Source organism: Sphaeramia orbicularis, chromosome 3 (genome assembly GCF_902148855.1).
Source record: "Sphaeramia orbicularis chromosome 3, fSphaOr1.1, whole genome shotgun sequence".
Taxonomy (NCBI): domain Eukaryota; kingdom Metazoa; phylum Chordata; class Actinopteri; order Kurtiformes; family Apogonidae; genus Sphaeramia; species Sphaeramia orbicularis.
In genome coordinates, this window is record NC_043959.1 from 46,604,301 (window position 1) to 46,626,192 (window position 21,892).

Consider the following 21,892-nt stretch of genomic DNA (forward strand, 5'->3'; position numbering starts at 1 on the left):
GTCCAAACACATAAACATAGCTCGCAGTTCTCTATGATCACTAAACATCTACAAATAACATTAAGTCATGTCCTAAAAGTGAATACAGTTTAAACAAAAACTTTCATTCAGTTCAATCAGACTTACTTGGTCATATTTTGTGCAGAACTGGATCTATTCATTAACAGACAAATACATCAAGTGCAGAGAATACAGCAGAAAAGGAGGCATGTGTGAAGCTTTTTCCTTCTAATTTTTTAGTAATAAACTCCTTCATAACTTAAAGTTGTATCACAGCTGTATTAAGTTCAAGGGTGTCGGTTGTCTTTCACTGGTCATCTCTAACTTTGCTCCACAGAGAAGTTTGACTCAGCTCTGTTCAGGAGAAAAAGGAAATGTGATTAGATTTCCTGAGAGAGATGATGAAGAAATGAGGATGTTGATGTGTGGGTTTAGCTTACATGTCCTGGTGTTTGTGAATCATGTGGTTGTTGTACTCCAACACAGGAGGGATTGTCTCCTCATCCTCAGGAACCTGAAAACAAGACGAGATGAGCTCAGAGTCTGATCCAAGGCACGTTTACCTACTCAATGTAAGGCCAAGAGCACCATCTAGTGGTAGAAGAGCAGTCTCACCTCCCAGTAAACTTCATCATCGTAGCAGTTGTCATCAGCAGGGTCACCCCAGATTGGAAACTTCAGGATGAAGCCTAGGACGAAAGACACAACCAATATTAGAAAAATATATGAATGAAAAAAATCACTTTCATTTATTTTTTGCTGTTGTTCAGTTCTCTTGCTTTTCATTAAAGGATCTAAATTTCTTTAAAGTTTGCTAGACAGTGCAGAAAGTAATACTTTAACAGACAGAAGGGCAGATTCTGACCATTTTTTAGCCTTTTTTACTCTAGGCTTTATTTTATTTTACTTTACTTTACTTTACTTTACTTTACTTTACTTTACTTTACTTTACTTTACTTTACTTTACTAGACTCACCAACTATAGCTCCTCCAACAAGTCCAAAAGCGATTGCTACACATGTTCCAGCAGCCTGGTAGCCTCCCTGTGTTCCTACAGTTCGGTTTGCATGCTTCCCCTCAAAGTCAAAAACATCGATCAACCTAGACATAAAAAAAAAAGACAGATTTTAATTTAATTTGTAATAGAAAGAAAGAGGCATGTATAGTATGTATTTTGTTGTGTGTGTGTGTTGCTTACCCCTCTCTTGAGTACACTTCTTCACTGGCAGCTGCAGCAACAATAGCACCAATGAATCCACCAAGCATCCCTGGCACAGCATGCAGGTTGTGGACACCACATGTGTCTTGGAGCTTCAGTTTGTTCTCCAAGAAGGGCTGAGAATAAAAAACACATACTTACTTATGTGTGTACTTAATGAGTTACATTGTTAGCCTCATTACAATGTCACAATATGATTAAAAATATGACTTAGGCAATAATCCTCTATGGCTAACAATATGATACAAGGGCTTTTAATATCAAGATTTAATGTCTGTTTGCAAAAATATAACAGAACAGATGCTTCTTCACTCATGGATAACATTAATTAACATATCTGCTAATATTTTGAGGTGTGTCTCTACACCTTACCCAGTTTCATTGAATGGTTTCCATCATGAATCATTTGTTATCATAAGCCTGTTATTTTCCAGGTTTCTAACCCACAACCGATATCAGTTTGTTTTCATTTTATTGCCTTCTTTTTGGCTTCTTCATAATACATCTTATTTTTATGTTATTTTACATTCTTTATTTTCATAAACAGTGCTACAGTATGATGGTTAAGGAGTGAAAACATGTACTCACTGTGACAAACAGGTAGCCAAATGTGGAGATGATACCGGTGCAGAAACCCACAATCAGTGACCCATAAGGACTGATCATAAACTCAGCTGCTGTTCCCATGGCAACACCACCAGCCAGGGTGGCATTTTGGATGTGTACCTGTTGTGAACAATATATTAGTCATGGGTAATTGTGAAATCCAATGATGCTTTATGGTTTTGGTATTGCAGCCATGCTGTGACTATCACAAGCAGCTTTTTCTGAATTTTCCCTCTTTGGCCAACAAACTCTTACCATGTCCAGTTTGCCTTTCTTCTGAGACATGCTGGAGATGGCCACGGTGGTGAGAACAGTCGAAGCAAGGGCAAGGTAAGTGTTAATGGCTGCCCTGTGTTGTCCATCACCATGGTCTGTGATGGCTGAGTTGAAACTGGGCCAGAACATCCACAAGAACAGTGTCCCTGTGGGGTTAAAGTCATATAACTCAGCACACTGTGATGAAACAAGCTGCACCACAATGAATGACACAACACCTGAAGTATGTCTCAATGAGAGCTATTATGCAATTTTAAATAACTCTTTGGACACTCACCAATCATAGCAAACACATCAGAGTGATACACAGAACCGTTGAGCCGTTTACTTAGATGCAGGTTTGGTCGATAGAGAACCCAGGAGATAGCCAGACCATAGTAACCTCCAAAGGCGTGAATGACCATTGAGCCGCCAGCGTCTCTGCACTGTGGAAACAATGAGAAGCTCTAAGCATCAGCAAGGGAGATTCCTCATCAGACTGACAACATACGGAAATGTGTATATAGATGAGACTCACATGAAGGAGGTGGAGGATGATGTATTCCTCAACAGCAAACAGCGTGACCCCAAACAAGGTGACAACCATTAGCTGGACAGGACTCACTTTTCCCAGCAGGGCGCCATATGCGATCAGAGAGCCGGCACAGCAGAAGTCTGCGTTGATCAAACTGGAGATACAGGGGCAGAGAAAAGTCAGTCACATGTTTGGGGAAAATTTAAATGGATGGTATTGTTTTTCTTCTGTGTTGTTTAGGGAGATGCCAATCAGAGAAAAAAACAGAATAACCTCAGGCCCTGTGGAGTTTACAAGGCCGTCTATAGACAAACTTGAAAGGGTAGATCCTAAATCTTTTACAAGTACGACCTCTCACTTTGCTATGACAACAATGGGTTCTTGTCCTCAAAGATCTTAGACGTCAAGACCTGACAAGTAGCTACAATGTGAAGAAGTGACAGTTTCAACAGAAGATGGTAAAATATGAAGTGTTCCTGTCTATCAACAGAGCAATCCTTATGCAATATGTTGTCAAACCAAGTATATCAATCACTCATATAGTAAATACTGAACTCAATTATCTGGGATTTTTGCAGACACTCACTTCTCAACACCGATGTAGATTTTTCCTGTGCTATGATCGAGGAAGTGGAACCAGCCTTGCATAAGCAGAGCCCACTGCAGACCAAAGGACGCAATCAGAAAGTTGAAGCCCACTCCGCCGAAGCTGTAGCGTTTCAGGAAAGTCATGAGGAAGCCGAATCCCACAAAGATCATCACGTGCACATCCTGGAAGCCTGAAGAAAAGTGTGAATAAAATCAACCAAGGTGTTGTTTACTGGGATACAAGAAACAAAAACAGTTCATCATGAAACCACAAAAATGTCTTCCTTATTGTATGTTTATTACTTTCATTTTCAACAATGAATTTATTTGCACACCCTGATGGCTCCTTGTTTCCCTTCAGTATTAACCAGCCTCAGGTCACTAAAGTGCTGAAATAATTGTAGTAAAACTTGCCTTCTCATATATTATCCAATTAAATCTTTGACCCCGTCACTGGCTTTAAAAAATTAAAGCATTTATTAAAGATAATGAAACTATGCATTGAGGAAGTTATGTAATCATTGCCAAACTGGATGAGTTGAAAATGTAGTTTATAGATGGGTGCTGTAAGAGAAAAATGTTCAGTCTTTTAAAACATGCTCAGCCTTTTTCCCCTGTTTTTTTAATCATCATTTATCATTTATTTGTTTAGTGCCTGACATTTAAATAGAAGAAACCAAAGGCAGATAAAAACTGGTTTTATATCATTCCAGTTTGGCTCCAAACTGACAATTAAAATGATTCAAATTGTATTTAACCTCCTAAGACCCAGCTATGGGTTTTCTGTCCACATTTGTGGACAAGAGTTTCACAACTTAAAAAAACAAAAACAAAAACAAAAAAAAACAGAAAAGAAAAGAAAAGAAAAGAAAAGAAAAGAAAAGAAAAGAAAAGAAAAGAAAAGAAAAGAAAAGAAAAGAAAAGAAAAGAAAAGAAAAGAAAACTGTCCACCACAAAGGACATTCCATAAAAATTTTAAAAAACTGCATCTGAAAAAACTGTTGTATCATGATGTTTCCAATATGGGCACTTATTTAATAAAAAACAGAAAAAAGCTTGTACTTTGCTGACATTTCCTGGGTCTGAGGAGGTTAATTTTTAAAATATTAAAATAATTACTTGTAACACAAAAAAGAAAAACAGAGATCAAGTCCACAGCCAACTAAATTGACTGTATTTTAATATACACTTCGTATTACACAGTGATTTTCTGTACTTACTGGGGTATCTGTAGTAGAAGTCATTTTCAATGTCACTTGAGATGTTTTCTGTCCTCATGTGTTCCACCCAATGTGCATCAGACTCTGGATTGTACCGGATAAAAACTCCAAACAGGACAATCATGGCAATCTGCCAGACGAAACACACGGCCGGTAAACTAACACGCACATTGGTGTTCTTCTGTGGCCCCAGATAAGCACAGCAGTTCCCCATGGTGATGCTTCTCTGCTGGTCTTTGGGTCAGTCCTCCTCAGGTTGGTCCTGCTCTGCTGTGGTTTCAGGAGCGTCCAAGCAACCATATATAAGGGCCTGTGGAGGGGTGTGTCCCTCTACTCCTATCACACTGGGGGTGGACACACCTCACCTGTTGACAGTAATTCAGGCTGAGGCAGGTATCACAAAAGGAAACAGTCATCATTAGTACTGCAATAAAAGTGATGCTTTGACATTTACCTTCATATGGCATCATTTTGTAATGTGGGAACATCTACCATAGATGAGAAAATGCTGAAAGATTTGCCAGGCTGAAAATCTAATCATATATACAGCTTTAGTAATTCTGAGGTGAGCATAAGAGGTCAACAGTTTAAAAAAAATGCTTGCACATCATCCCAAATATGACAATAAATGAGGAAAAAATCCTGCAAACAGGAAACATAACACAGAGAAACATGTTACAGCAGAAATGTTTCTATGAGGACATTAAAAATGGACACTCAGGCATCTTACTGAATCAGACTGTCTGTCAGTGGAGTTGGAAAATGCACCAAAGTTCACGTATTATTCTTCTTTATTCTGAATGTGGGTTTTTTCATATGTTATCAAAAATATCAAGTAAAATAATGTAGTGATTTTATGGTGCTCATGGTTGTTTGGAGGCTCTGAGAAAGAAAAAAGACTGCGTGGTCCTTGTAGATATCTCTTTAAGTGATCATTTTATGTGAAACTATAGAACACAGCGGTTGCTGATGTCATTGAGCCACTTGGAAATGGCCATGAAGATAACACTTGTTAATCGCCTCAATATCAAGTAGCAGAAGAAAAGAGAGCTTTACTGTGAGTTACCTTTCAGTTTTATCAGTGTTTTATCTTAATTACTAACCAACTCTCTGCAGCTATAAGGCCAAAAACACTTTCCTACAGGCCAGTTTCAACCAGTCCAATATGGCGCGTGTTGATGTTTCACAGGCTGAAGTGACCAGTGTGGCTCTACGTACTACGTGTCTACAAAACTATGAGTTTATCACTTTTTAATGCCTCAGAACAACATAATCTGATTTCTAGATTTCTACATTTGGCTATGCAGTCTGCATGCGTATGATGAAGTTGCTTTATTAGAATGTATTTTGAGTCTTAGATGTATGTTCTTAAAATACAGTGTGATGAGATTTCAGGGCCATGATAAAGACCCTCCACATTAAAACAGTACAACTAGGCCTCAGAGAGTGCTGGATGGAGGTAATGAACGTCATGAGAAATACATGAAATCTGATGTAATTTCCTGTAATTTTAAAGATGTGCAGCACTGCCCTGATAAGAGAATTCATCTTCTGTCATTCATGCTTCTGACAAATTAATCTGTCTACATGTAGGACCATGCTTCGCTTTTTAGAAACCTTTCCTGGCAACGAGATCCTTGAAAACCATAGTCTAATTATCAAAGAATATTTAAAGATATTAAACAGAGCAATGCAACACATGTAACTGCAGTTACAACAACTATTAATATTTTTCCCCTTGGTTCTGGGTTGTAAATGATCGTTCAGAGCATTATTCTGATCTGTCAGGCATACAGAGCGGCTAAATGTTGTGGAGAATGTTTATTGGTAAAGCGTGGTATTATTCCTGAAATCAACTCAAACTAGAACTTCAGACAATTTACAGCTTTAGTTCATATGTATTTGATACAGTAGCTCAAATATATTTTACAGAGTAAATGCACTTGCATTTAATGTACTAAAAACACACTGCTTCAGTGCGACATGTCATGCCCATTATAACCTGGTCCTCTGTATCAGGTCTTCCACATTGTCATGTTGTTACTTTTGAGTCTCAGACCACAAATCCACAACTGAAATTATTTTTGTAAAATTTGAATTAAGAAAACTAGGACACCAACCTCATGTGACCACTCATTAGGAACCGGTTTGAGGTAGTTTGAAGCAAAGTTTCCTATTATTATTTTGTCATTGTTTATTGTTTTGGGGACAAGCTGTCCACCTGTTTCACATATCTGCTGGCCATTATGACCTACTAATAATCCTGTGTACTTTGTGTTCTGGTTGTGTTTTATGATCTAGATGCTTATCTAAAAAAACAATAGATACCATTTTAAGGATCCATCATATGCTGGGTGACACAAAGAACATTCCAGATGATATCTGTTTCCCTTCTGCAATACATTCACCTTCTTCAACTCATTATGTAACACATGGCTCGGTTCTCCTGCCTGATGATCGTACTGTCTGTTGTGTGCTCAGGAGATAAGTTACAGTATCTATGTTTTAACTTACAGTATATATGTTTTACTTACAGTTAACTTAAGTTACAGTATATATGTTTTAACTTAACTGTAGAACGTCATATGCAGACAGTAACACCAACCTAAATTGAGCCTATAAAGCCACAGATGTAGACATAATGACATTAAAAAAAACCTAAAAAAACAAACAAAAAGACAGATTAGTCATTTTTGGGCAGTCTTTCGAAAAGATAGTGAATTCCTTGTATGACTGAAAGTTTCACAATCATGTTGCAGGTTGAAGAATTTCTGGAAGTTATGGCCCTGTGTTTACAAGAAGTTTGCACGCATTGCACAGCCTGATGTATTTATGACATTTCCATTACAAAAAGGAGAAGAAAAAACTAGGTCAGCTGAACAGTAATTTTAACAGTAATATGCAAAAAAAAAGTGTCATAAATATTTCCCCATGACAAATAAAACTGAATAAAGAAAGAAAGCCATGTATGCAACAATAATTGTCAAAAAATGTCATTAACATTGCTCTGCACACAGCAAAAAGTAACTGTCAAGTTAAATGCTTCTCAAAACCTTCAATGAAACATAATGAGTTTTTACTTTCTAAAGTTACACTCAAAATAAACATTATGCACCTCAGAGGAAAAAAAAAAATCTTTTTAATTTTTTTGTAGATCTGTGTGCACACTGTAAAAATACACACCCTGAGAAACACATGCTGTTTTTTAATTTTATTTTTGAGTGATAAGTTAAGTCCAAGCAGCTAAATAAATCACAGGTATGTCCAACTGCTTCATTATCAGGAATCAGTTTTGCGTCTATAATGACATATCAATGTCCATGTTCAAATCACCAACACAGAAAGTTCTCGAACATCGGGGTGACTTTGTGAAGAGGAATGTCGCTCAATTATCGTAAAAGATTTGCAGAACAGTCGTAGGGACAGCCACCCCGCCTGAGTCCCCTCAAGCGGAAAAGTTCTACCTTTTGTGAATATTTAAATAAGTAGACTTTCATAAATCAGGTCTGGAGCAGACGCTGCAGTGATAGATCATTCTGTTTGCTCATTTAAAAATAAATTGGTCTACCAAAAAAAAAAAAAATTATAAAAGAATAGAGAAGTTGGAGTGAGTAGCTGTCAGTGAAATGTTAATCATTCAATGTAATCAATTCAGAAATTATACAATGGTGAAGTATTTCAGCTTAAACATGTGACAGAGGGACCTTATGGCGGTTTCAGATCTTATCTTTTCAAAGCATCTAAACAATGTTCTCTGTCACATGGTGTGGTATGTTATGCTGTGGCTGCTGAGAGCTCTGATTTGATGCCGGAGAAGATATAATGAGGTCCTGTCAATCTTCAGGTGAGTGAGACACAGATCAGTGAAGTGCAGCTATTCAGACAACAAAGCCTGTCAATTTCCTTTTCTTTGCATAAGCATTGTCACAGAAACACTGAACACTGTAAGTGCCAAAAGTCAGGCCTGCCAAAAGGCATCAGTTACAACCCAGAAAACCACTAAGCTATTAGAATTAGGATGTAAAAATCAAGACAAGTGAAAACACCTACAAGCAATAGCAAAACATGATTTATAGTTTTAATAATGCAGTTTTGAGATGTCAACACTCCTCAGCAGGAAATCACTCAATACAGAAAGACTGGAAAAGAAACTTTTAAGGAAGAACACATTAAATTCTTACTTCCATCAAGCCTGTTTTTGTTGGACTTGTTGTATGTATAATGTTTCAGATACAAAAGAGTCACCTTTTGTCCAATTTTTGGCAAAGATGGGAAATAAAAGCTTTTGTGGTGAAAGTAATCAGTATTTATAGTCTTTGTATCATAAAGATGAACTTGTATTAGATGAAGGAAATAAAGTGTCAGTCACATGGTTTGCAGATTCATTTGAGTGAAGAGGATGACTAACCAGGGGAGAATTTCCTTGAACTCAGGTAATGTAACAGTACATACAGCCAGATGCCGTGAGATATCTTAGTCAGGTGGTTGGCTGAGCCTCAGTGACAGCAAACTGCTGCACACTCTGACGGAGATCTGACACTTAGATAGCCTCGGTGTTCAGATCTGAAGAGGAGACAGAGGTTTCAGCATCACTGGTCACATGGTTGACCATGCGACTCTGACACATGCAAATTACTCTGGGGGTGTGCCACAGCCTCATGTGCCTCAGTACCTCCTGCAGGTGACTGAACAAGAATGAGCACAGACTGTAACCACAGACAGGTGACAAATTCAGGGAAAACTCAGAAAACACAAGTGAAGAGTGGTAATGAGCGTAGATGCTTCCAGGCAGATGTGAGGCATGGTACAAGTGAGCAGTTAACATCATCTAACTAGAAGCACTCGGAGAGCGCAGACCTCCGCCAAGGCTGATCAGTGGCCCCCCCTGTGGGCCCCCCCACGCCAAGGAGGTTATGTTTTTGCCAGGGTTTGTTTGTTTGTTTGTCTGTCTGTCTGTTTGTCTGTCCATTAGTGTGCAACATAACTCAAAAAGTTACAGACAGATTTTGATGAAATTTTGTGGTCTGCGCCCCCCCCCCCCCCCCCCCCCCCCCCGTGGGCCCCCCCCACCCCCGATCACCACCAAAATTTAATCATTTCTTCCTTATCCCATTTCCAAAAACCCTGAAAATTTCATCCAAATCTGTCCATAACTTTTTGAGTTATGTTGCACACTAACGGACAGACAAACAGACAGACAGACAGACAGACAGACAAACAAACAAACCCTGGCAAAAACATAACCTCCTTGGCGGAGGTAATCATGCTCTGAAAATGCAGATCGAGTTGGTTCCGTGTTTGGATCATGATGGCAAGAGGAAACCATCTGAGTGACTTTGAAAAAGGTTCATTGTTGGAGCAAATGGAACACAAAGACTGCCAAATGTACCAGCTCATGTTTCAGACAGTAAATGAGCTCAGAAAATGTGGTCGATGGCACACGTTTGATGCATGTGGTATGGCGTGTGCATGGTGTGATATGTAAGGAAAGAACAGAAGAGCAACTCTTTGTCATGTGACTGAGAAAGTCAATACAGGACAGTCTGGTAACTGTGGCAACCGTGTGGAAACCATTCACCATGATGATGAAAGTGAGAGTTCGGTGTTACAGAAACAACACTGATCTACAGACATGTTGAAAAATGATCTGATCAGATCCTACATCAAGTGGATGAGTGAATGGAGTGTACACCAGCTGATATCATGGTGTCATGTTATCCGATGTGTATTTGCCATAGACTGATTGAGCATGTTCACCATATCTTCATCCAAAATAACCTCTACTGCATAGTACAAGTCAAGAAGAAAATATGAGGGCAAACACCTCTGAGCTGTTTGGCTACATACAGGACCACACAATAGTAGCTAACTGACGGTGAAGTAGGCAGGTTGTAGGTTTGCAAGTGAGAAACAAGAGTTTGAATCCCACAAGTTAGAAGGTTTTAAATTAAAATGCAGGCTAACTTCAGTCTAACATCAAAGTCCAAAGCTTACGATAAGCATTATCAGCTGGCTAGAATATTCAAATATTGACTCTGCACATAAATTCTGCTCTTGTACACCTCAGTCTTCTTTAACACCCACTGCTAGAGATCACATTTGACCTGGGATGAAACCTTTCCATCCTGATGTGAGTGGTCTATTCTAGGACAACAGTGTCCACATTTATAGCACTTGTGGATGTACTTAATGGTTTGATGAACACCTATGGGGGACCAGTCAGTAGTTTACAGTGTTTTCACATCATGTCTGGTTTTCATATCGCTCAGCTCACTTGGAAACTCTATGCAGCACCAGATACCAACCATGACTTTAACCCAATATAGTGAAAGTGAAAAAGTCAAGTTAAGTCTCATCAAGTTGCATCAATTCCATGTGATGGAAAAGCACCACAAGACACTATATATCATTCTTTCTTGTTGTTTGACTCCACTTATGCATTTAGAACAAATATAGATTGTTAGTGCTTTGCTTGTAACACACAAAATCTCTCAACACAGAATATATTATTACAGCTGACATGATCAGATTTATTTAGCCGCACAAGTAATCTCAACTTCCCTGATGGATGCTGGCTGTGATCATTTCTCCCCTTTCTCCCTTCAGTTCCATCTTACAGTGGATTTGTCTTCTGCTTTACCATTTACAGGTCCCATTTTGTGAATGAGGACTGTTTTTTATCATACTTAAACTGTCTGCAGACAGGGCCAGTTTTATCCCTCAGCCAATCCCAGCTCCCGTAGCCGCTGACCAGGACTGAAACTCAATTTTTACAACAGAAGTTAACCGGAAAAGACTATTGGAAAGTTTTTGCATCATTATTCTACAACAGTGTTTCTCAACAGGGGTGGTGCCGCCCCTCAGGCTGCGTTGGGACACCACTGGGGGGGTGTTTGGAACAAGAAAGCTGAGAGGGGAGCACTGATAGTGAAATGGGGGTGTTAGTGTGTATAAGTATCAAAATCAAGCAGCATATTATGTCAATGGCGAATTATGCACCCCCCGCCCGCCACCCCCCTCTCTACAGTAAGGTACATTGCGGCACCCCCCTACCACGGTCATCAGTGGTAATGCCCTTCACGTCCCCCCCCATCCCCCCTGGCGCAAATTTTTTGTCAGGGGGGGCTCAAAAAGTTGTGAAACACTGTTCTACAAGTATGATCTGCATTTATTCAAAGACAGAATACAGAAAGTAATTGCAATTAATTTTATCATGGTACCATTAAATTTTCTTTGTCGTTTCGGCTTAAGCTTATTGTTACACCTGAAAAACGAAAGCAAAGTTTAATAAAAGTTCAGTCATAAGAATAGAAATGTCTGAAATACAAAATAGGTTTTCTAATACACAAGATGGCTTTATTTTCAGATACATTCCTCTTTTTATTCCTATTTATACACATCAGTAATCACCTTTGACCAGGTCCAATGATTACATACTGAGTCCTCTTTACACTTTCTCTATCAAGAATAAATCACACTGTCACAATTATTTTATGAGAAAAGGTCAAAACAGTTTATTCCGACTTCATTCGCAACAGCGTACCAATATTAGTCAACAAAGTGGCCCTGTATTATGTATTTCTGCACGTGTCTCCCCTCATGATGCTGCAGAGGTGACGTTGACAGTTTGTACATTTACACTAATCTGTGCATACATCTGCACTACACTCTGCTATAGGGGCGGTGCAGTGTTGCAGTGGTTTATACTGTCACCCCACAGCAAAAATACCCTGGGGTAGGACCTCTCTGTGTGGAGTTTATATCTTCTTCTTGTGTCTGTGGGATTCTTTCCAGGTGCTCCAGCTTCCCCCCATCATCCAAAGACATGTACCTCAGTAGGTTAATTGGTGACTCTAAGTTGTTTCTATATGTCTGCCCTGTGATGGACTGGTGACACGTGCAGGGTGTACCTGACCTTTGGCTGACATCACCTGAGATGGGTTCCACCCCTACCATCACCATCCAGAGAATTAAGCAGTTACAGATAATGAATGAATTCAACACTACTACAGTTTATTTCTGCCAAATAGAGGGAGTAGTGTTTGAAAGCTTATCATCTATGCATTAATTTAGCAACACATAAAAAAAATAAAGTCAAGGCACTTGTAAAAAAAAAAAAAAAAAAAAAGGGCAGCTACTGTAGTGAGATTGGAGCTCAATCATGACCATGAGTAATATTATTATTTGATTAAGGCTACGTTTATACAGTAACGATATGAACCAAAAATGCAAAAGTGGCATTGCATTCTCACTTTTAATTCCATGTTTAGACATGCGTTTTTTTTGTTTTGTTTTGTTTTGGGGTTTTTTTTTTGGGGGGGGGGGGGGGTCTTCATGCAAACGGTTTGCAAAAGTGTGTGAAATTTCTTGTCAATGTAGTATGCACGCCAGATGGCTAAGTGGCATCACCACCACCAAGCCCAAGCAGCTGCATAGAACCTTTCTGCTTCTCTACCTGTTCTGTCCTTGCGTGAAATACAATCACAAAACAGGAAACAGCACACTACTCTCTATAAAGATTCGTGACAATGGCTGAAAAGACTCTTGGATGTAAATTAGAGAGGCTTTTGCAACTTGAAGGTCCGTCACAGGGAAATAATCTGACATATTGTTGTTTTCCTGTATTAGTGCATGTGATGTAAACTCTATGCGACGAGAAAACGCTGTTTTACGGTTTCAACTCTTTAGACCAGCGGTGTCCAATCCTGGTCCTCGAGGGCCGGTATCCTGCATGTTTTAGATGTATCCATCTTCCAACAAACCTGATTCAAATGATAAGCCTATCATCAAGATCTGCAGAAGCCTGATAACAAGCATCAGGTGTGCTGAAAGAGGGAAATATCTAAAACATGCAGGATACCAGCCCTCGAGGACCAGGATTGGACACCCCTGCTTTAGACAGTGACGTGAGAGTGGAGCATTTTTAAGATTTCCACTCTGGAAGGTGGTTTCACTTTTTTGCATTTTCAACCCCCAAAAACACTGTTCCCGTCTAAACAAAAGGCACATCTGATAAAATATTTAGTCGTTTTCACCCGAGAGCATTGTTGTGTAAACTGGGCCCAAGTGATTAGCAGGATCATTTGCAATTCTAAAACATATAATCCAATTAAATGTAAGTGTCTTAACTAACAGCAGTGCCTTGGATGTTTTGTTACCAAGGTGCCAAATAAAGGAAAAATACCAATGTTAAGTCTCATGAGACTCATGTGATAAAAAAAAAAAAAAAAGAAACCTTTCAGAACATGTTGAACTGGTGTGACTGCTTCAACCACAAGACACTCATGGCGTCGTTTTGAGAATATTACTCAAGACATTCATAGTTCTGATGTATGTGACTGATGCCACACCTTTCTCCAGTGTCTCTCCACTCTTTGAACGACAGAGAAGTCTTCAGTGTGGCCTCGGGGGGGGGGGGGGGGTAATCGTAATTACTTAAACATGAGATTGCTATTATGCAATCCAAATATCTACTTCCACGTTGATACTGGGTCGAATTGGCAGTGACTGATTTGAAGCAAACCTGCGCTATTAGGTTGCAGGTACATCCGTCGGTGAGATTTCTGCCTCTTCAATGGATTTTCTCACACATCTCCCCAAGAAAAAAGGCACCTTGTGATGCAATAGTCAACGGATTAGCTCTTTTACTAGGCACTGATTATTAGAAGCCTCTGCTGTAAATAATGCAGCTGAGTTTCTGATGATTGTGGCATGAATACTAGCATACACTGCAAAAATCAAAATCTTACCATGTGTTATTTTATCATTTCCAGTCAAAATATCTCATCACACTTAAAATAAGACATAATCACCTGAAGAGTAACTTGAAAATCTTATTTCAAGAAATTTTACCAAGATAATTTTCACTTGTTCCACTGGCAGATTTCTTTGCTTGGATTAAGCAAAAAAAAATCTTGAATTCAAGTGAATTCAAGTGAAAATTATCTTGGTAAGATTTCTTGAAATAAGGTTTTCAAGATCTATTGTCTAGAAATAAGTTCTTATATCTCACTTGCAAGTTACTTTTTAGGTGATTATGTCTTATTTATGTGTGATGAGATATTTTAATTAGAAATGAGAAAAATACACTTGGTCAGATTTTGATTTTTGCAGTGTACATATAATCATCTCTCTCTTGCTTTGCTTTCTACAAATTCTAAGAATCAAAGGGTCACAATGTATTTTAAGAATAAAACTTGAATTATATCAAGCACCAGTTCCTTTTGATTAAAATACTGTCCATGTAGATAATTGGCATTAGTGTGTTGCTACAAAGTGAATATTTCCTTATGAGAGCACACACGCACTCATTACTTCCCTATGAGCCTTAAATATTTTGGTGCATGACAGCCCATTTTTAGATGCAGGAACCGGAAAGGCTGATTGTGACTTCTGTTATCACTGAATGTGCCATAGCTGTAGACAGAAACGTGAAAATAGAATGAATTATCTTAAAACTTGTCACGGTTGTAACTGGTAAACAAGAAACAAGATCCCACGTGTAGATGAGGAGGAAAAGACAAGATGTAGAGAAATTATGGAGGTGGGAAGTCACAGAGTTCACAACAGAAGCATGTTTACACTGAAAGGGGTAAAGACTTGAAAATATGTGTAGTGCAGAAGATTTAACTAAGTAGATAAAGGGATAAGGTGAGACAGTAAACTAGAGGGAGAAGACATAAGAATACATAAAACAAAATAGCTGGTTCTGACGCTAAATTATGTATCGAAATGAACAAAAATTTATCAGCAACATTAACCCATACAGACCCAGTGGTACTTTTGTTGCTGTTCCTGAATGAATCTTTCTCTATATTTAACCTTTGTTATTTCTTTTATTACCATTTATTACATGTTTGTTATCGTAGCTGTAGTGCTAGTGGTATGTTCTGTTTTAATGATATTTGCTCTTATTATGAGATGTTACGGAAAGCAATTTTGAATTTTATTCTGCATTTAAGTCACTCTAGAAATGTTGTGATTTTTACAATTGTCAACTCTGACTTTTATGCAGATTCTACACTTGTTAAATACTGGCACCAGCATCTTTATACTTGTTATTGAAGATAGGGTGTGTGTATGCATGTTGTTTTGTTTTATATATATATGTAACCCTTTTTATTTATTTATTTATTTTTTATGTTTATTATACTTTATGGACTGCAACTATTTACATGTCTGATAAAAATAAATAAATAAATAAATAAATAAAAATTACTGTAATATTATCTTCTTTATTTTGCATTTTTTCAGTGAAAATCAGGTGTTTTAATTTATTGATGATGTCACGGCCCCGCCTCTGCTTTGCAGGTGCGGTTCCTTCTGCAGGCAGAGGTGGGCCTTGTTAATTGGAGCCACCTGGGCTCAGTATAAAGTAGGCTCCATACTCTTCTTCCCTCCCTCTCTGCCCTCAGGTACGACTCTGTTTGTTTTGTTCCAGTCCTGTTCTGTTGTACATTCATCCACAATCGCATATACGGTTCCACTCACACATGCACCTCGCATACACCCTACATATACACACACTCACACCCCATGCCCATTTTTTATTGTTTGAATTGATTATTATTTACAATAAACTCCTTGATTTGGTCTGCACTGTTGTCTGTGTCCCCTCATTTTTGCCACAGATTTTGGAGCCATTCTGTGACAAGTGGGGGCTCTGTCCTTTAGTTTAAAGTGATTTGCACTTTAGTTTACTTTGACATCTAGAAACTGCCATACTCGGACTGACAAACTGAGATACAGCTCAGTCAAACTAGTAAAGCTCCAAAATGGTTTTACGAGCTCACTACATCCTACACTCAGTGCCCAGCTCAGCCGTCTACAGATTCGCGGGCTGGAATACTAGGTTACAGCGGCACAGTCAAGCAGAGGCAGTGTGAGCGGAAGCAGAAGAGGGGGAAATGAGCTGGCATACTAGCCAAGCTAAAGGCTAATAGGAACAGACGGGCGATTCCCTCCCTCTTTATGGGTAACATTTGTTCATTGGAGAACAAAGTAGACCTAATCCTGCTTCAAGTCAACTCCCTGCGTGAGATGAGCAACTGTTGTGTGCTAAAAGACACCATGCCGGACACAGCCTTCCAGCTCAACAGGCTAAGCCTCTTCAGAGCCAACTGGGGCTATCTGTCAGGCAAAACCCAGGGAGGAGGCCTGTGTGTTTGTGTCAACAAAGGTTGGTGCGCAAATAGTTTTCTCACCAAAAGCCTCTGCTCTGAGGCTGTAGAAATTTTAGCCATCAGATGCCAACCCCACTATCTTCCATGGAGGTCACAGCAGTGTTTTTAGTGGCCGTTTACATCCCCCTGAGCACTAATGCTAACTGGGCACTAGCGGAGCCAAGCAGCTACATTAGCTCTCTTCAAAATAAGCACTGGGAGGCACTCTACACCATCGTGGGTGACTTTAACCACACAAATCTGACAGACATTTTACCCAGTTTTTACCAGCATGTCACCATCCCTACCCGTGGTAATAACACACTGAACAAAGTTTACACAAACATCAAGGAGACATACAGATCCATCCCCCACAACCATATTGGCCTCTCAGACCTTCCCATTGAGATTTCTCAGCTTTTCTTCAGATTGTGTCGTGTCCCTGATTGGTAGCAACCGACAGGTTCCAATTAGAATCTTGAGGAACACCGGTGCCCTAGATTCCTTCATTTTAGAGTGTGTTTTGCCTTTCTTTAAGGAGTCAGATACTGGTAGCCATCATGATATGTGGCATGGGTTTAGTTTCATTCTCTTCTCCTTTACATAAAGTCACTCTAACATGTGGTCTGGTAGAGGGGGATGTGATTGTTGGTGTCTGATCTCAGTTACCAGTGGAGGGAGTACACATGATTTTGGGGAATGACCTATCAGGTAGTAGGGTGTGGGCAGATGGTAAGTCAAACCTCTTCTATAAGCGACCTTTAGTGCCCCAGACAGATCTCTCTCCAGATTCCAGTAGTGTGTCTCCTGAAATTTTTCCAGTTTGTGCAGTTGCTCATGCTGTTTTTCATATTGAAGAGGTTGAGTGTAAACCTGAAAAACCTGAGTTGCCAGTTAATCTCCACACAGAGCAGCTGACTGGTTCTAGAGAGGCACTGATGGCGGAACAAAAGTTTGATTCACATCTGGTTGACCTGTTCGATACAGTAGTTCCTGATTCAGCTGTGAGGAATAGTGCCCAGTATTATTTTTCACTTGATGGTCTTTTAGTCAAGAAATGGGTTCTGTACAGTGATTAGGGATTGGAGAACAATTTTTTTCAAATTGTTGTACCTAACACATTGCAGAATAAAGTGCTGCAAACATCACATGATGATGTGGCAGGTCACCTAGGTGTTTGTAAAACATATGATTGTATATTCTGTCATTTTCTGGCCACGTCTAAAGCAAGATGTAGTTCAGTTTATTAAAATGTGTCATACTTGTCAGCTCACCAGCAAACCAAATCAGGCCATAAAGCCAGCACTTTTATAGCCCGGTACCAGCTATAGGCCAGCCCTTTGAGCATCTCATTATTGATTGTGTTGGGCCTTTGCCCCCAAGTCAGATCATTGCTATCTGCTAACTGTTGTGTCAAGCTATTAGATACCCTGCTGCTTTTCCTTTGAACACCATTACTTCAAAATCAGTGGTTAAAGCGTTAACTCAGTTTATCTCAACATTTGGTATTATCCAGTGGTGTTATGGTGTTGGTGTTATTCAGTCGGATCAAGGGTCTAACTTTACCACCCACATGTTTGTTCAGGTTCTAGAACAGCTTAAAGTTAAACATAATAAGTCAACTACATTCCATGCCCAAAGTCAAGGAGTTTTGGAGCAGTTTCATCAAACCTTAAAGTCCTTGCTTTATGCTTATTGTACAGAGTTGTCTGCTGATTGGAAGGAAGGGTTACCCTGGCTGTTGCTAGCCACTTAAAAAGTAGGACAAGAGAGCACAGGTTTTTGTCCCAACAACCTGGTGTTTGGTCATAAAGTGCATGGGCCTCTAACAGTGCTGCAGGATGGTTGTTTACCTGAGGAGCCACCTCAGAATCTGAGTATGTAAACGGATTTAGGTTTAAGTAGTATCAGGCTGGTGAGCTAGCAAAAGAGAAGCTGGAATGTTCTCATGAGAAAATGAAACAGAAATATGACAAAGGCAGAGTTACATGAGTTCAGTCCCAGTGACAGAGTACTGGCTGTTTAACAATTAGTTAACTCACCTTTGTTAGATACATATTATGGTCCTTTTACTGTGTTGCGTAGGGTGTCACATCTAAACTATTTCATTGAAACCCCAAATCCTCAAAGTTGTGTCATGTAAGCTTTCTAAAATCCTATCATTCCCACGATTCAGTTGCAAACACTTCAACAGTGAAATCGGCATTGGCAGCTGTGCCCTTCACTGTTTCTGATAGCTTGAACTTTGTGGTGGGGGGAGGAGAGGAGTTAGTAGTAGCTTCGGATTAAATTTTAAGAGGTCATTTGAAAAACTCTCATACTTTGCAAAAGCTTGGTGCTCTGGTCGGTCATTTAGACTCTGAGAAATGTGACGTGTTGGTTGTATTCATAAACAATATCCTGTTCTGTTTTCTGACACCCCGTCATGACCACATTTAACTGAACATGACATAGACATCGGAGACGCCAAGCCGATCAAACAGAAATTCTATAGACCATCAGAGAAGAAGTGACAGTTGGAGTCAGAGATGCAGTATATGTTGGACAATGGTATTGCCAAGCCATGTTTCCCAAATTGAGCTTCACCTTGTCTTCTAGTCAAAAAGTCTGACTCGATACTCAAGCCCTGTACTGATTACAGAAAGTAAGCGGTATTACTAAAGCAGACCTTTATCCTCTTCCCAGAATGGAGGATTGCATTGATGAAGTTGGGTCAGCATAGCATGTTAATAAATTTGATTGCCTAAAGGGATATTGGCAGGTACCCCTTTCTAAACGAGCTTGTGAGATTGCTGCCTTTATAACACCTTCTGGATTGTTCTCTTACACAGTCATGACTTTCGGTCTGCAGAATGCTCCAGCCACCTTCCAGAGGTTGATGAATCTGGTTGTCTCAGCTCTGGGAGGGTATGTTATGTATCTTGACAATTTCATCATCTATTCGGACTCTTGGGAGGAGCATGTCCGCCGTGTGCAAGCCTTGTTTGAACGGTTGACATAGGCCAGGTTGACTGTCAACTTGACAAAGTGTGAGTTTGTCAAAGCTACTGTCACATACCTTGGAGAAAGGGTAGGTCAGGGTTTTGTCTGTCCCATGGAAGCAAAGATTCAGGCTGTGGAGCAATTTCTGCTGCCAACCACTAAGAAAGAGCTGATGCACTTCCTGGGCATGGCGGGGTACTACCATGCCTTCTGTAGGAACTTTTTGGTAGTAGTGTCCCCCCTGACCTATCTGTTGGAGGCCAAGGCTGAGTTCATCAGGTCCACCCAGTGTCAGCAAGTTTTTCATGCAGTTAAGGGTCTATGTTCTGCGCCGGTGTTGGCAGCACCAAATTTTGACAAGCCCTTCAAATTGCAAGTAGATGCTAGTCCAATTGGCACTGGGGCTGTGCTTCCGCAGGAAAATGGTGATGGTGTTGAGTGTCCGTAGTTTACACCAGTAGATGATTTTGGTCAGCAGAGGATGTTTGGGTCTTTATGGGTTATTTATTAACTCTAACATCACCTCCTCATTCACTATTAGTTTAATGAAAAATGGGAGAGATTAGATATAAAAGCTATTTAAATACATTCAGGATGTATAACACACAAACACATGTAAAATAATGTAGGACCTCTATTTCTAGCACTAGTTTGTCTGTTACCAACCGGTTTAGTGGATGATGGTTTGAAGTAGCAATAAGCACTTTTCTATTAACCTTTTGAAAATGATATGTCAGTTAAGATTCATGTCAAACTGATTGTTTCTTTATCTGTTGTGCCAGTAACAGTCTTAATAATCCTGTCACTGTCTTGGAAGATAAATATAATGTGGGTAAGATCTAAAGATACTTTGCTGTAGCTCTATTTCAAAGCTGGAGTCACACTGTTTCCTCCCCCTGTGTAATTACAACAGGTGTATGAACAAAAGACATTGGAATCAGTTTTTGGCAAAGGGCCTTGATGACCCATTTAAAACTGTTTTCTTTTTCATGTGGGCGTTTCTTTACAGATGCCTTGGCCCTGTCTTTGTAGCTTCAGCATCTCTACAAACAGACTTCATATTTTCACTGGGGATTAATGTCAGATTGGTATGGAGAGGAAGTGTTTCAGCCGATAAAATGCCTTATTACAGAAATGTGAAAAGGATTATCCACGCTAATGCAAGTAATTATTAAAAACAAAAGCTTTAACGCAGAAAATGCACATTTAGGTTATAGTGATCTACACTACAGCTCTGACACGTAGCCAAGTATTTTCAGGCCAGACAGGATGATTGGTTCAAAGTAACTCCACTGTACCGACACACACCCACGCCGTCACCTAGAGGAGGCATGTCACTGTCACACAACAATGTGGCCCGCCTTGTCTTACAAAAGGCAGGGTCGACGTGAGGTATGTCTTCTTTGATTGTTTTGTTTTTCTTTTTTGTTTAAGAAAACACTGTTACCCCAAGGTCAAATGTTCAAAACACTTAAGTCTGGCCTTTCCATAATGATCCTAGAATTCCACCAGAGGGAATATGTTATCTAAGGATTTATATGTGTAAGTGGGGGCAGCTGTGGCCTGGAAGGAGAAGTGTCTTGTGACCAAAGGACTGCTTATCAGATTCCCCAGCAGAGAAATTGTTGGCTGATGTGCCCTCGAGCAAGGCACTTAAACCCTATATACTCCCCAAGCACCTGACATGACAAGCACTGCTCCTAGTCTGCAAGTGTGTGGTGTGATCCTGCATGTTCAGCCACTGATGGGTTAAATACAGAGGGTCACTTTCAATGTGTGTTGCATGTAATTTTTTTTTTAACTTGTCTTGTCCAGCATCATAACAGCAGAATGGTAGTCTCGCTGCCTTTTGGTGCTGAACAGATTGGCTTTGTCAAAGGAAACTTTATAAAATATATGAGGCTCCCTTTAATACTCTACTGTCTTTATTATGAGTTTTGTTGAACCACATTTCAATCCTGGACCTGACATGGGGGGGGGGGGGGGGGGGGGGGGGGGGCAAGGAAGAAGAAGGTGGCGAAGACCTTCACATGAAAATATCAACAATACAACAATAACAACCATGGTGATAAATATAATGGTAACAATAACTAGAACAAGAACAGTGTGTGTTGCATGTAAAATATATTTATAATGACAAATAAAGGTTCTAAATATCATCCTGTATTTTTTACATGTAAAGCAATGATGAAAAAGTATGCACTATTTGTGGGAATTACACTACATGGAAAAATGTATTGGACAGCATCATTTAATTAAACACCTAAATTCATTTAATCAGTGAATTTAGGTGTTTAATTCAGTCCTATTGTCACAGGTGTATAAA

General features: G+C 39.5%; 1 protein-coding gene across 1 annotated transcript; it reads right to left on the reverse strand.

Annotated features, from left to right (window-relative positions):
* Positions 1-232: 232 nt before the first annotated feature.
* On the reverse strand, positions 233-4,704 carry rhcga (Rh family, C glycoprotein a). The gene is made up of 11 exons (XM_030127283.1): positions 4,424-4,704; positions 3,202-3,394; positions 2,619-2,769; positions 2,379-2,526; positions 2,081-2,247; positions 1,808-1,945; positions 1,199-1,335; positions 977-1,101; positions 616-689; positions 441-514; positions 233-354 (listed from the first exon to the last, which is right to left on the reverse strand). The coding sequence occupies exons 1-11, from the start codon at positions 4,635-4,637 to the stop codon at positions 321-323; spliced, it is 1,455 nt and encodes a 484-aa protein (XP_029983143.1). The 5' UTR covers positions 4,638-4,704; the 3' UTR covers positions 233-320.
* Positions 4,705-21,892: the final 17,188 nt, after the last annotated feature.

Excerpts from the sequence above, each read along its gene's own strand:
- rhcga (XM_030127283.1), bottom strand. The coding sequence starts at position 4,637 with ATGGGGAACTGCTGTGCTTATCTGGGGCCACAGAAGAACACCAATGTG. Across the intron at positions 3,395-4,423 it reads CTTCTACTACAGATACCCCA|GCTTCCAGGATGTGCACGTG; the intron begins GTAAGTACAGAA and ends ACTTTTCTTCAG. Across the intron at positions 690-976 it reads TGTTGGAGGAGCTATAGTTG|GCTTCATCCTGAAGTTTCCA; the intron begins GTGAGTCTAGTA and ends CTTTCGTCCTAG.